This window comes from Grosmannia clavigera (assembly GCF_000143105.1).
Source record: "Grosmannia clavigera kw1407 unplaced genomic scaffold GCSC_140, whole genome shotgun sequence".
In the NCBI taxonomy this organism is placed as follows: domain Eukaryota; kingdom Fungi; phylum Ascomycota; class Sordariomycetes; order Ophiostomatales; family Ophiostomataceae; genus Leptographium; species Leptographium clavigerum.
Window position 1 is genome coordinate 1,192,777 of NW_014040801.1, and position 14,545 is coordinate 1,207,321.

A 14,545-nucleotide genomic window follows, 5' to 3' on the forward strand; every position below is an offset into this window, starting at 1 on the left:
GCCAATCCAAACGGGCAGAGGCATGAAACCAAGCGCAATCATTTCATTGGCACACTCTGCATATTTTCGGCTTCGGGGCTCTGTTCACACCAACAAGCATCTCGTCGACCTATGTATCATCGATGAAAACGGACGGCCGGTCGGGATACTTGTCACTCCAGACTTGGAGCTTAAGCTTGATCTGGCACCAGAACTTACAGCCGGGCCCGGGCTCGAATTTATTGCTCTATCTATAAGTACCGTTTCCAAGACCGCGCTATATGACGAAGACGCCAGCTTGTATGTTCAAAAAGTCTCCTTGCAAGGGATCTCTGGTAACTATGTGGGCTTAGTGGCTGACTTTAACTGCAGACGAGATGAGGATTCAACCAATTCTGTCACTTTCAGTGATAAAGATGGTACCCCTTTGCTTGCTTCCCCAGCAGTCAATGTCATGCTTGTTCGTCGGAGCGGCACTATGGCACGTCGCCTTTGTGTGGGATGGATCTATCTCACGGCCTGGGTCAATGCTCGTCCAAAGTTCCAAGTAGTTGTCTTGCAGTGAAGAGTTTGTTCGTTTTTGTTTGATCAAACTTTTACAGCTCTGTTTTAGGAGCAAGCGAGTTAGAAAGCGACGACGCGGAGGATGTACACCTGCTTTCTTCCTTTCTTCCTTTTTTGCTGGTCATCTTGATAGAACAATCACATCTCCTTCCCCGTAAGAAATTGTCGTCTGCAAATGACACTCGGTGAAATGAACCCAAAAACTCTGTGGTAATGGTTAATGTTGTACTTATAGCTAAAGCTATCAACAATTCGTCCGGAAGTTAGAACCCGCTTTTCTACACGTGGAGAGAAGTAGGCTAGAGGCTGAAGCATAGTTGTTGTGATAATTTATTTCCCCTGCTACATTCGAACCAGACGTTGTCGAATGAACTGGGCCAAAACGGCGGGGGTGTGAAGACATGTGTCGTGTGATGAAGAAATATGGAGTACATGTACTGTGTAGCGCGGGGCGGTATTTACGACGTCATAGGGGGGTGATCATGCACGCCGGCAAAGCTCGGAAGTAAGATGATACCACCACACATGTTCATTAGGCACCCATAATCTAACATACGGGTAAACTTCCCTTCTCTCCACGCATCAACTCTGTCGTCTAATATCGCCTTCAATCAATAGCGTCCACCCCGAACAGTCAGGCAACTTGGCAGGCCTGCTTTAGCTATTACTCCAACGATGGCGGGAGTGCCTAGCGATGCGCCAAGTAAGGCTGCATGCATAGCTTCGACGAGTTCGACCATTCTTACCCCAGCTAGCGAGCCTGCGGATGCTTGGGACGGCCAAATCTACACGATACCCTGGCCGGAAAATGTTTTTATCATATTAGAGAAGGCGTCTGGACAAATTATATATACGAAGCCAAACGGTGATGCTTGGATTGATAAGGCCAAAGGTGAAACGAATCCATACACGCACTGGCAATGTGTGGAAAAAAACGGCTATTTCGGATTCAAGAACGCCCAGACGGGGGGGTATCTGGGACATGATGGAAATAATGGTATAAGAGCAAAGGCACGGGAGCTACTACCATGGGAACTTTTCACGACGAGAAAACACCCTCGAAGTGGTTATCAGCTTTTAGTGCCACATTTCTGGCATACCCTCCTATTAGTGAGTGTTGGAGAAAACGGTAAAAATTTGCACCTAAGAGATCATGGAATCACCGTTTGGGAGTTTGTGAAGGTCTGATTGTTGCGAAGTATCACAATAGAAAGGAAGACGAGGTGGTAAAACAGAGAATAGATACCAAAGTTGCAGACTTTCGTCGTTGCATAGTTGCCTGACTGCACGCTCTACCAGAGTTATCACGCACCCCAACAATGCTGACAATAAAAGCAATCGTAATTTTTGTGCAAGCGTACAGCTAAAACGCAGGGTTTATGAAGATGATATTGCACTGTAAGGAGCAGGAGGCTGAATTGGGTTGGGTATAAGCAAATCTTTGTGCTGTACTCCGTACTACTCCGTAAGGAAGAAATACGGAGTAGATACATCGCGACCCTTCTAGGGGTCCGTATTAGTACTAGTGATATGCCCCTCTCTTGTGCCTTCTGACCAATCACAGGTCAACACGTCCAAGTGGGGCGGATTCTTATACTCGTACTTGACAATACCCACGATTTTGTATTTAAGACCCACTAGAATATGTTCGTAAAGCTGACAGCACTCTTAAGGCCACTTACGGAGTACAATACTATGTATTACAAGCACTGCCCAGCTTGATTGTTGTCGAAAGAGGAAGGTCCGTATGCATAATTTGGAAAAGAGGCGGTTCGCCTACCAAAATAATTGGAGCTACTGCGCGCGAAAGGTAAGACTTTACGTATTTTCCTGCGTGATGTCTCCAACTTATATATCGGAACTACTTCTGATTGGTCGGTCGGAACTACTTCTGATTGGTCGGTTGCAGCTTACATGTAAGATACTCTTAGCTGCAACAGTTCGTATTGTGCCACCAGGAAGCACCTGTGAGAATGATAGCTCTATTGCAGGCCAACCACTTCAGACACGGTGCCCGGATGAGGATGATGATGTGAGATTTAATCGGCCTGCTGATATACGACTGTCGCAGTCAACGGCAATTGTCAACGATGGAGTAAGGGAAATAGATAAATAGCTCTATGGGAGCCGGTCGCTTTCTTTCTAGCCAAACGGTAGCACAGCATCACTCCTTCAAAAACCAAAGAGCCTTATCATAATATCAGCTTCGCGGCGATGCAGACAAAATCTCTTTCTCTTTTACTCCTCGGCTTGGCCGGATTTGCTTCTGCGGCAAATGAGTATAGCGACAATGACTGGTCAAACAGTAAGTCATGCTACTGGAATGTTCACGGGTTTAAACCCTTGTTAAGAATAAGGAAGTGAGTCTGACGTGGCATCAACAGATCTGGATTACGTTATCAAGGACCTTGCGCCGTAAGTCCCCTCTATTATACTGCATCGTTCCCCATCGTCTAATTAGGGCCCCTAGGATGTGGTTTTTCGCCGATGGTGCATGCTACCCCCAGGCGGCCGAGACAAATGGTCAACAGACAAACGGAAACGGTGCCGATAGCTGTATTATCAGAAAACTAGGGAGCGGGTGCCAGTCTCCAGGAAAGTGGAATGGTGCTGCTACCCGAGGAACGAGCTTTCCAACATATTGGACAGTGTCCAGCTGCGGAGACTCCACGAAACGAGTCTGCTATGATATATATTTCCGACATGTAAGCAGCGTTCAAAATCTGACAGGCAGTGCCTCTTTCTGACGATACAATAGGACTCCGGCCACGAGTCCGACTGGGAATGGGCCTGTGTTGTGCTGCAGAAAGGCTCAGACAACCTCTGGTACCGACGGGGCATCTTCATGGAGCAAGACAACAAAGGCGGCAATGGCACTCCGTACTACTCTTGGGGATCGTTGGAGACTTTCGACGGGTCAGTATTACGACTTTCCTCTTTTCTCTCATCCATACATGCAGCGCAGCATAGTAACTTGTCGCTTCACAGATCCGATCCCAAAAATACTGGCAGCAGAAATGGCAATCACGCCATGATCTACAGTGCCAAGTTTCATCACACCATGTTTCCTCACCAGTACAAGTGCTTGGGTAAGAACAATTGTGCAACCGATGTCCAGCAGATGTTCCGCAACAACGACTTTGTCTGGGCTGCAGCCGACAATCTCGTCCCGGGTAGCCGTATTCCTAGTAAGTTGCTCTTCTTAGAAGCTGTTCGGTTCCATAACTGACTAGGCTCTCAGGTAATTGGGTTTGGGGTCAGGCGTCGTCGAATCCGTTGCATTTGCAAGATAGCGTGTGCAGTTTTACTCTGGATAAGGGCCCCAGCTATAGCAACCCGCCCGGTTGTTAGACAAGACAGATTTGAGATGTGAATGGGTGGGGTGGAGAGGTCCCTCAATATTGTACTCTGCTAGCCTGTCTGCATCGTCTGTAATTGCTTGACCTTGCAGCAATCGTACACCGACAAGGTTTTCTACAGGACGCGTAGATAAGATAGCTTCAATGCCAGCAGCAGACAATTGGCCCATCGAGAGAACTGAGACCACCACAAAATAGACAAACTATACTTTAGATCAACCAGTTGGCTTTTGCATGTCGCAAGAAAGACTTTGTCTAGAAACTGGCCAAAGTTGTCGCGGTCTACGATACGTTGTTGTTGTCTATTGCCTTAATGGCTGCATAGCGTAATTATTGGCCGGCGCTACTCCGTACTTTTGCAAATGATTGTCATGCGCTCAGCCTCGCCTCGGCCCCACGATGTAACTGGACCCAACCGGACCTCGGCAGAGTGTAAGTACGACGTATACGTATGCATGCCGATCTTTTTAAACTTCGTGCTCTCCTCCCCGCATTTTCAATGTTACCCTCATTCTTGGAGATCGCCATTGTATCCGCAATTTAACCTCACCCTTCAACCATGGCGACCACATTACAGCAGCAGATAGCCGTTGTGCCTACCAACGAGCCAGACCGCTTCGTTACGGTGTCCAATCCTGGGCGGATGGGCAACTCGAGGGACATTGCATATGGCGGATGTGTTGTTGGGGCCGCCATTCGTGCCGCCTGTGAGACCGTCGACCCCAAGTACCGCTTGTACTCGGCCCTGGGCCACTACATCGGACCCGCGTCTACCAAGGCCAAGCTGCTCTGTTCCGTGCGCCGCATCCGTGACTCACGCACATTTTCAACGCGGCAGGTGGAAGTTAGCCAGAAGGAAGAGAAGGAGAATGCGCCTGTACGACCATGCGTGATCGTTCTCATTGATTTCCAGGTGCAGGAGAAGAGCCTGGTCCTGCCCGAGTACTCGGCACAGCCAGAGCGGACCTACTCGAAGCACGAGCATTGCCCGAACATCACCGACACATCGGACCGGCTCGTGCGCGAGCGCGTTGTCTCTAAGCCCGTGGTCGAGATATTCAACATCAGCTTCAGCCTGCAGCACCGCTTCTTCGAATCGCTTGACTGCCCCGAAGGTGTCGCTGGCAACAACCTCTACGGCTTGGCCAAGAAGCGCGCACGCACGCCGCAGGACGGTCTGTCGCTGCCGGAAAAGACCTCGGCTGGCTGGTTTCGTAGCCGGCACCCGCTGGAAACATGAGCTGACCACTACGCCGGGCTGGGTTTTGTGCTGGACGGCGCGCTGTCCTTCCTGCCGCTGGCGCACAGCGGCCTCTTTCTGGACGATGCTGGGGCTTGCTCGAGTCTGGACTTTGCGCTGCGCTGCTTCGGGACAGACGTCGACCTGAGCAGCTGGCACTTACGGGAGTTAAAGACGGTTACCGGACAGAATGGGCGGACTTACTCGGAGGCGCGATTGTGGGATGAGAACGGCCGGTTGGTAGCCAACATGACGCAGCAGTCGATCCTGCGACCTCTGCGGCCCTCGCCATCTCTGTAGTGGAGGTTCATACAGGTATAAATTTACTCTGAAGATATCTCACGCGCAGCAGCTGGAGCAAAGTGATTTGGTACCGTTTACATACCCTGGTACTGAATACGGCGCATGAAGTTAGTGTTCGAGTAACAAAGCTCGAGGGTAGTTGGCTATATTGACTCGCACAAAGTCTGGCTTTGATCTATCTTTAATCTAAAGGGGGCAACAGCCTCCGGATACATATTGAAAGGATGTTTACACAGTTTAATTCAAAGATCAGTCTCCAGTACGAGCTTTTTCTTTAAATTAGCAAGAAACTAGTGTCTTCCGCCAAGGTACCACTTTATAAACTCGTGCCAACCTCCTTTCCAAGCAAATCAAGAAGGTCTTCGAAAATGAACTCAGGTAGTACTCCGAGTACTACAGGGTCAAGCAAAGACGATATGATGGTTTCTTTCGTGCATGATTTCTGAGTCGCAGTCCCATCAAAGACTTGTATGAGCCATGTCAGAGCCTTTGGTGCGCCAACAGCTGACAAGGTCCCGTGGTTGAAGACCAAATCACGCTCGTACTTGACGATTGCACCGCCAGCACAATACTGCCCGTACATCTTATCTGTATCAGCAATTGGGCTGAGCTCGTCCTGAACAGCCTTGTAAATGTAGAGAGGAATTTGAGGAATGTTGCTGCCCAATGCATTGGCACTGAAAACATTCATCATCGCCGTATTTGTAAAGAGGTCTGGGCTATCAAGCATGCTAGACACGTTCTTGTCAGAGAAATCCGAGAGATCTTCTTCGAGACACTGCTTTGTCGTGTTCGCAAAGGCGTCTAGGTATTGGGGTAACACATGCTGCTCCACGATAGCTTTGACAAGAGGATACTGGTTGGCGAGTCCCATGACACCGGTCGGTACCAGTCCGGCAGATGTTGAGCCGTCGACCGACGAGATCACGTTGGATATATTGGGGACGGTGCCACCAATAGCTGCACCGGCAATCTTCAGCTCGGGTGCATACAAAGGCTGGAGCTCTGCGGCCCAGCCGGAAGCCAGACTGCCACCAGAGTATCCCCACATGGCAACTGTAGCATCTGATTTCATCCCGGTAATATTCCCCGAGCTCAGCCCGGCACGAATACCGTCCAAGGTAGAATATCCGGCCAGGTGGTTGGCCAGGTAGGCAGCTGCAGGGCCTTCGTGGTCCGGAACAATGAGGACCCAGTGCTGCTCGAGAGCAGCACTGGGTCTCAGCTTGCGTGGCAAAGGTACTGTCCGTCCCGCCCGAGTCAGAGTCGAGCTGGAGGGCGTAGGAAGGCGCACAGTTGGGCGATGCGGCATCCTCTGCAATCTGGTAGGACAAAACCTTGCTGAAATCGGCATTGTACGGGACCAGAACAGTCAGAACGGTAGCCGTAGCGTTGTTGAGACTGTCTGTTGTCCGGTAAAGGATCTGCCAAGAGTTCTGCAAGTTGATAGGATACTTTGCAAACGCTGCAATGGGTGCTGGCGGCTTCCGGTAGTTGATAATGGCCCTAGGCGAGTAGCTCGTTATGTTGTCCGGCACATGATAAAAGGCGTCGTTGCTTGGCAACACCGTACTTCGTCGAATGAGAGGAATAGCTTGCGACAACGTCGAGAGCATCAACACTGTCAATAGAGCATGAAGTGTGACCATTGTTGTGTCAGATGTCTTCCTAGTAGCAGGCACAGTACAAAAAAAGTCAGGAGTAACTCAGAACCCTAGAAAAGTCAGTAGCAGTAGAGGTATATTTATACTTTAGCAGCCTCGTAAGGGCATCATACAAGGTCCCTGCATTGGGCTCTAGTCATACGCTACGTGCTCCACGTCAATTGTGTATATGAGCGAGCGAGTGGCTTTGCCGAAACATCCGACATTAGTGAGAAATGGATCGGATGAAAGATGAGGAGAGGGGTTTTGCTTCAAGTAAATTTCGTATGAATTAAAATCGATTGAGGGTCGTGATAGCCGCTCAGCTTCACCAGCTCAAGACCCGCCGAATGCTAATTGCTGATTGCTAAGCATGATTCCCATGCTCTACTGCAGAGAACGCATACCCATGTCTCGACTATAACTTCGGATCATCCGAATCTCCTCTTTGAAGGCGTTGCCCGTTCCTAGACTAGGCACGGTCCCGCTGCCTTGCAGTTGTTAGCTTAGCCGATGGGTCGCCAAAACCTGGAGAACTCTAGCAAAAAGATCAACTATGTAGTATTCGGCGTTCCGGACTCCACCTTAGCGCAATACAACGCCGTCCCATACGCGGGCTCGTAAGGGCTCGTATGGTACGGAGCACAGACTCGTTTAGTCAGGGGAACATGTAGTGCCAAGACTCTTGCGCAGCAGGTTGTATGTTGGACCGCTATTCTTCGTGATTAAACGCTAGTGTTTTGGCGTATGTCCGGCAAAGAAGATTGCATGAACACCATCGTCCTAGTAAATATGTACCATGACTCCTAATTATTCTGCTGCTTGAATACAGAGCTTCTTTGAAGCCCTCGTCTTTACTACTAGCTATGGTCTCGGTCCAGCAGCTCGAAATAATCAGTAATGCGATATGCGTTCTACAACACATAAAACGGTGCTGTCTTACACAAGCGCCGTCAGTTTCCTAAGTTCTGGAAGGTACTGGCAGGCGACATCGTCTCAAAGTGGTAAATAGGCGATCCCAATACGAGTGACAGACATATCACATACTAATTCCAATCGACGTGTCTCTGTGTACTTCAAAGCGGTCGTCAATTATATGCCACGAAGGAAATAGCCCCATGAGTTTGCTGGAGCTGTAGGACCTTATTACTTGATTTTGTCGCGATGAACATGTATATACGTGATGCATGGCTGCAGCTTTTTGTGCGATGGGCTCTTCTCTCCGGATCTACTTTGAAATCGAGTCGGACACTGGGGTTTCTTTGGGGGGAGAAATATAATTAGCACTGGCTTTCCTTTCAAACGAACCCGGGCCATAAAGGACGAGTAGATGCTGCCGAATCTCGTGATGATTGCTCTCTGCAGCGGGAATTTCTGTCTGCCATAATTGACAAGCAGCTCATTGTCTACTCTTAGGACTCAGCTGATAATTGAAGAAGCTATCTACATAAAGAGACACCTTATTGTCAAGTACTTAACTTCTAGGGTTAGCGTCTCTGGGTTTTTTTACTTTGTAAGATTGCCATTTCCGGTGCACCGCATTCAGGCAGCTAGAAAAGAAGTGCAAATATTTAGCTCTTTACTCGTGGAACGGGCGGGGCTCATCAAACTTAGGTATGACTGCTTAGCTTATCATGCTCCCATCTTTCGGATGCTTGTAAGACAGAATCTTGCTGTTTGTGTGGCAGTGACACAGATGGGCCCCGAGTGAAGCATTTGTTATCGGATAGCAATTGTTTTTCAAAGAGCATTATTATGACTGTAACATTCACTGGCCAAGACTTGCTGGCTCGGTCTTTTCCTGGACGTTTGTGTCATACGTTTCTTTCTTTTTTTCTGATACCTTTACTCCTCGTCTAATCCCGGAAATTCAGAAGCATTCTCAGCAGCTCCAAAAGTTACAATGGCCATCAGGCGACAGGACCATGAGGAAGAGACGGAACCTGATATTCCACCGCTTTGGTCACAGATCTGCTCTTACGTTAGGCAGCGCCCACCATATATATCTACGCATGCATACACGTATGTCACGCCACATTACTTAGACATGCAAGCCTGTAGTGCCCAATGCCGGTGTCGTGTTGCCGTGATTACACCTCGAGATTGGCGGCAAGCCATTTCGACGATTAGTTCAGCTGCTCCGCACGAGAGGACAGGTGCTGATCCTAATAGACATAGAAGAAACAATGCAGAGTCAAGAGCGATAATTCGCCGTCGCTCGGTTTGCAGTGCTTCATCTCGTCCCCAGCAGCAGAAAGCCATATAGACTGGTCGTAAACCTCATAATATAAGGTGTTCAGGGGTCATGGGGGCTCCGGAAATCTGTCGAAAGGTATACCTACGCTGCTTATAGTTGCAAAATCGAGCTCGCTTTGGTGTTGAGCACTGTGATAAGGAGGACGGATCGTAATGGCGGCGACACAGGTAGTAAGGAAGTCTGTCGTGTATATTGCTCGTGCCATATCATCGTCGCTGCGCTGTCTCTTCTCTGTAGCCGAGTGCTCCGGTTCTTCGAGAAGGTGCTGATCTGCAGAAGTGTTTTGGATTTTTCCAGCTTGGGTTCGCTGATCATTGTGCTTGTGGTTCGTGCTTCGGGTCAGTCGGACAGCTTGGCCAGATGCCCCGCTTATAAGAGGATCCAAAGTACGAAGTACGGAATTCCCGTACGGAGTACGCAACAGCGTTTTGGCGGTCAAAATGTTGGGATGAACATGGGACATCAGCTCGTTGCCGTTGCGGTCCTCAGAAACTGGAGTCCGAATTTCAAAGGACTCCCCTTTCTCCCTAACTCCCAGGGATAATTGCATTTTGCCGAGATACGCTAATCCTAAAATAGCCATGGTGCTTACGTACCTCGTCAGGGTGATATGTGGGGTACATCGAAGCGTTACTTTCTCGATTCCATGTTGGCAATCCAAGCACTGGCCACACTTTAGCACGTGTTAGGTGCGAAGCAGGAGTTTGCTGGCTTCTACGGAATGCTACCTCTTTCACTGCGGAATGGTCGCGAATCTAGTAAGATCCCTTTGTAAACGCGATCAAGGCCACAGCAGCATTCCATCTTCCCACCGATGGCTAAGCTCCATACTAAATTGAATGGTGCAGTAATTCAAGCCTTGTCCTGTAACCGCCTAAGGCGTTTAAGGCCTTTTTACACCTTTCTACAATCAAGAAGGGATGCATCGTCCAGACGCTTAATGGTCCCGCATCCGATGCACTGCACAAAATTACGATAAGAGTGTTCGTCACTGGAATGGTGCAAGGGCTATTGTGTTCTGGCCGTGCAAAACGGCATTTTTTTTCCAAAATGGACTTTTATATACACCTGGCTAATAGGTAATAGGCGCAGCCGTTGGTTGGCTTATGAAGACCGGGCGCACCCAAATCATCATAATGAAAAAAATATATACAAGAAAAGAAGCCTGACCGACTTTGAAAAATGTCAAATGCGACGTGGAGTATTGGATGGGCGGATACCGGAGAGCGTAGCTCCTTGTAACTTAGACCCAGACGGTCTGGGTGTAGGTGTGGGCTGCTGCACAGCTCGAGGCAGTGGTCGCACCGAAAACATTAGCCGTCGTTGCAGCGCCGGCCGCATTCACGGCTTCGGCAGAGGCGGTAGCCACCTCAGGCTTGTGGGGAACCGTGGAGGCCTTGACGGCAGCCGAGGAAGCAGATGTCGACTTCGAGACGGACTTGGTAACCGGCTTCGAGGCCGATGCCGGGACTACCAGGGCAGTTGTGAGGGTCGTGTGGACAGAGGTCTGCGCAGAAGACTGGCTGGCAGAGCTGCTGGACTTGGTAGTGGCAGCAGCAGTCGTGCCGGCAGCAGCAGTCGTGCCGGCAGACGAGCCGATGGTCATGCCGAGCGGAGTCTCGTCGGTCTCCAGCACGCCGTGGCACTGGCACGTCTCAAAGTCGGATGCTGCAGCACCGGGGCATGCGACGGGCTCGAACTCGACGACCGCGTTGTCGCCAAAGACCTCGCTCTGGGCCATGATGTCGAAGTGGTAGGAGAAACCGTAGTTGTTGGTCGCGCCGACGTTGGGGCACCACTTCTCGTTGCCGTTGTACGGGCACAGGTTGGACACCATCACGATGATGCTCTTGCCGGTCGTCTCTCCCGCGCCGCAGGAGCTGCAGGCCTGCTCGCCCGTAGACGTCAGGTTGTAGCACTTGCCGCAGCCACCACCACACCAGGAACTGGCGTTCGAGTCGAAGAGGGCCTGCGAGCCGGCGGCGGTGTAGACACCATCGCTAGTGCCGAGCTGTGCGGTGGATCTTGTCAGTCTCGAGTCTACTATGGGCGAACCGAAGGGGGTACGGAAACCATACCTGCCATGAAGCGACTCCAGCAGAATCGGTACCGCAACCGCAGGCACCTTTAAGGCCGTCGTAGTAGCGCTGCGAATCTCAGTCAATACAAGTGCCACAAGCTGGCGGTGTCGAAGGGAGAAAATTACCGTCGTTGTAGCGCGGAACTTGGCAGAGACCACAGTGGCCAGAGCGAGAATAGCGAACTTCATAGTGTCGGTTTGGGGGGGTGGAGGATAAATGGATATATGGCTTAGAAGTAAAAGTCCAAAATGGTATCCAATTCAACTGGATATGCGGTTTATCGTTGGTAATGAGTGTAAAACAAGCAAGCTTGTGATGCCGAGATGGGCCTGTGTAAATGAGAGAAAGAGAGCGAAGTGAACAAAGAGTGACTGCTTGACCGGTCGAGAAATCCAGACTGTAAACGAGGGAGGCACATGCGTCTTTATATAAGACAGCGAGAGACATGTCCAGCTGCCCCCTTTTCGCCCCTGTAGCACTCCATGACGGTTCGATGCTATGCATTCCGTATTGGCCGTTTTTCGAGCCGATGGCCACATGCTAATTGTTTCACGGGGCTGGGCTTGCGAAGCTCCTTACACGATTACATGTTTATTGGTGGCCCAGAACGTCGGCTAATAGTGGACCCTCAGGGGATCCCATCACTTACGACTTAGGCGTATGTTTTCCGAGGGGTTTGTCGCATTTGTTTAGCGGGGGGCCTGGTATTTCGGCTGCCAGCTGGTTGGAGTGGATTGTGGCCGCTTCGGTTGTGTTATTGAAACCTAGGCGAATCGTGGAGCCAGCGATCTGACCTCTTGGCACCCCAGTGGACGAGAGAAACAACCCCACCACTCAGAAGACAGAGAAAGGGACTCGTACGAGACCCAGACGACTGCCCCACGGACAGCTGCAAACTCACGCAACGCTTTTCTTTGTACAGGCACGGAGAATTCGTGGCACCTGATGTACAGAAATCTGTGCTGAGCCGCAAAATTCAGAGTCCGGGAGTACGAGTATAATAACCGATGCTGCTCTTTCAACCTTGTGCAACTGTGATTTATTCCGTGGATGCCGCCTTACGCTGTTCATCCAGTAGTCCAAATTCCACAAAAGAAGTGATGATTACAGTACGGAGTGCCACACGTCAAACTTCCAACTGAGAGAAATTCGACATCGCATGCTCCCGTGACAGCGCTAGCAAGCCTAAGGCTACGCCCCGGCGTTACAGCATCCTAGTCTATCCGCATGCTATGCAGTAGTCAGGGATTTGTGATTTACGGACTTGGAATAGCCGACACATGGGGGGAGCTGGCCTAATTTCGCCACAGAGCTAGAAGCGATAGAGAAAGATGATGAAAGGACTAGAAAGCAGAAGAATCTAATCAAATTCTTCTCCGTACTTCTCAGAGGACTAATCGGGCAAATACAGCATACTTGTACTCCGTACGAACAAACATAATCGCGCACTGCTACCTCTGTGCTCTTCTCTGCACTGCTCTCCGGACCAAACTTCAAAGCCACTGCCCACTAATAGAAATCAAAAGGAATTTCCACCTCAACATTCCCGGCAGTCCCCACAGCTGCAGCGCATCTGCACACCTTCATACAGTAGAAGCGATGTCAATCTCTGCGTGTCGTCTCTTAAGGTGCTGCAACAGATGCTCGTGTCTTTTTCCGGTATAAGCATTGCAGACTGTGCATGGATGCTTGCGCTCTGTATCGAGATGCCGCTTGAGGGAATCCAGTCTGGTGAAGAATTTGAAGCACCAACAAGCGTAAGAACGGTGGGACTCTTTTCTCCCGTGCTCAGCAAGCATGCGTTCGCTTTGTAATATCTTGTGACAGTTTTGTTGAACACAAGTAAACCGGTTGAGGCCTTCGAACCGCCCATGTAGATTTTGTGGGGCATCGGGAGCCTCTTCACCGGGAACTTCTGAGAGTCGGGACCCAGTACAGAGTTGTGGCCTCAAAAGTGGGTTAATAAAAAAAAAATACTCACAGCGGCAGAAGGCTCAGCTCCGCCCCATATGGTTCCGCATCAGAAATGTGCGTCATGAATGGCCGCGAATTGAGTGCAAAAGGATCTAAAGGGGCAGCATTGGCTGGAATGCTTTCGGGTAGCGTAGTCGGCTGCGCATTGGGCGCAGAATGGTTGACTTGGTCAAAAGAGGTGGTATCAGTCGGACCGACATAGGGCGGCATGGTTGGCAGCTGACCGGTTTGTGCAGTTTGGTAGGCGTTGCCGAGATTAGTGGCGGTAGGAGAAATAAAGTCGTTTTCCATCGTGGGTACTTTGGTGATTGGGCGGTGAGTGAAGAATATTATTTCCGAGTGTCGACAGAAGGTATTGTGTGGTTGGCGTAGCTGGTCAGGCTTTTGCGGGATTGTTGCTTATTTCTGTTGCCCGAGACGAGCTCGTGTAATGGATGTACTTCAGCCTCCGAGGTACTTGTGGAAAGCAGGGCTAACACTGCAGGAGATAGGGTGGGAAAATGGGTGGGAAATGGGTGGAGACTTGGGCACCGACGCCTTATGCGTTTCGGATTGAGACAGCCTCGTTTTTGACCGTTTTTGACAGCTTTACGGTAAAGTGACACGCTAAGTTGATTCTCATCGCAGATATGTGCAGTATAAATGCTAGGATTTTTCCTCCGGCTTCATCAAAGTGATATACTTATTATGTCTTGCCAGTGCATCGATACGTCTTATAACCACTATGGTCCGTATCGGGCAACGAGTTAAGCGCCCTGCTATCACTCTGTCTACCCCGCCGCCTACTTGACAACTTCTCTGTTCTCGATTTCTAGTCCTTATTACTCTCTCGACTAGACGACTAGACGCTCTTCGGATCTTCTCTGTGCCAACTGTCACCATCTCCTTAATTTCTTCTTAGACACCGCTTAACAATGAACTGCGAAAACTGTCCTCGTGTTTGCAGGACCAAACAACTTCTTGCGTAAGCACTCGGATCAAATATAGCAAAAACGACGCCACTAACACGCAAGCAGCTAGCACAAGCGTTGTCACTCGAAAGAACATATCTGCGACATGGAACCGTGTAATGGAACAAAAGTTCGGGTTGGTTTCAGTACTAGGAGGGATTTGGTCAGACACCAACAAGGCCACAAAAACTTGAC

The 14,545-nt window shown here is 49.9% G+C and overlaps 4 protein-coding genes across 4 annotated transcripts; 1 reads left to right on the plus strand and 3 right to left on the minus strand.

Moving 5' to 3' along the window:
* Positions 1–2,833: 2,833 nt before the first annotated feature.
* CMQ_1065 (acyl-thioesterase 2) lies at positions 2,834–5,442 on the plus strand (the record flags this gene model as incomplete). Its single annotated transcript, XM_014318144.1, has 6 exons — positions 2,834–2,848; positions 3,302–3,459; positions 3,532–3,731; positions 4,284–4,334; positions 4,490–5,077; positions 5,144–5,442. 6 exons carry the CDS (start codon positions 2,834–2,836, stop codon positions 5,440–5,442), a joined length of 1,311 nt encoding a protein of 436 aa, XP_014173619.1.
* Positions 5,443–5,761: 319 nt separating this feature from the next.
* Positions 5,762–7,094, minus strand: CMQ_451 (secretory lipase; the record flags this gene model as incomplete). The annotated part of the gene is made up of 2 exons (XM_014317530.1): positions 5,762–6,687; positions 6,740–7,094. 2 exons carry the CDS (start codon positions 7,092–7,094, stop codon positions 5,762–5,764), a joined length of 1,281 nt encoding a protein of 426 aa, XP_014173005.1.
* Positions 7,095–10,588: 3,494 nt separating this feature from the next.
* On the minus strand, positions 10,589–11,614 carry CMQ_808 (beta-glucanase; the record flags this gene model as incomplete). The annotated part of the gene is made up of 3 exons (XM_014317887.1): positions 10,589–11,356; positions 11,424–11,492; positions 11,552–11,614. 3 exons carry the CDS (start codon positions 11,612–11,614, stop codon positions 10,589–10,591), a joined length of 900 nt encoding a protein of 299 aa, XP_014173362.1.
* Positions 11,615–13,403: 1,789 nt separating this feature from the next.
* CMQ_541 (uncharacterized protein) lies at positions 13,404–13,691 on the minus strand (the record flags this gene model as incomplete). The annotated part of the gene is made up of 1 exon (XM_014317620.1): positions 13,404–13,691. One exon carries the CDS (start codon positions 13,689–13,691, stop codon positions 13,404–13,406), a length of 288 nt encoding a protein of 95 aa, XP_014173095.1.
* Positions 13,692–14,545: the final 854 nt, after the last annotated feature.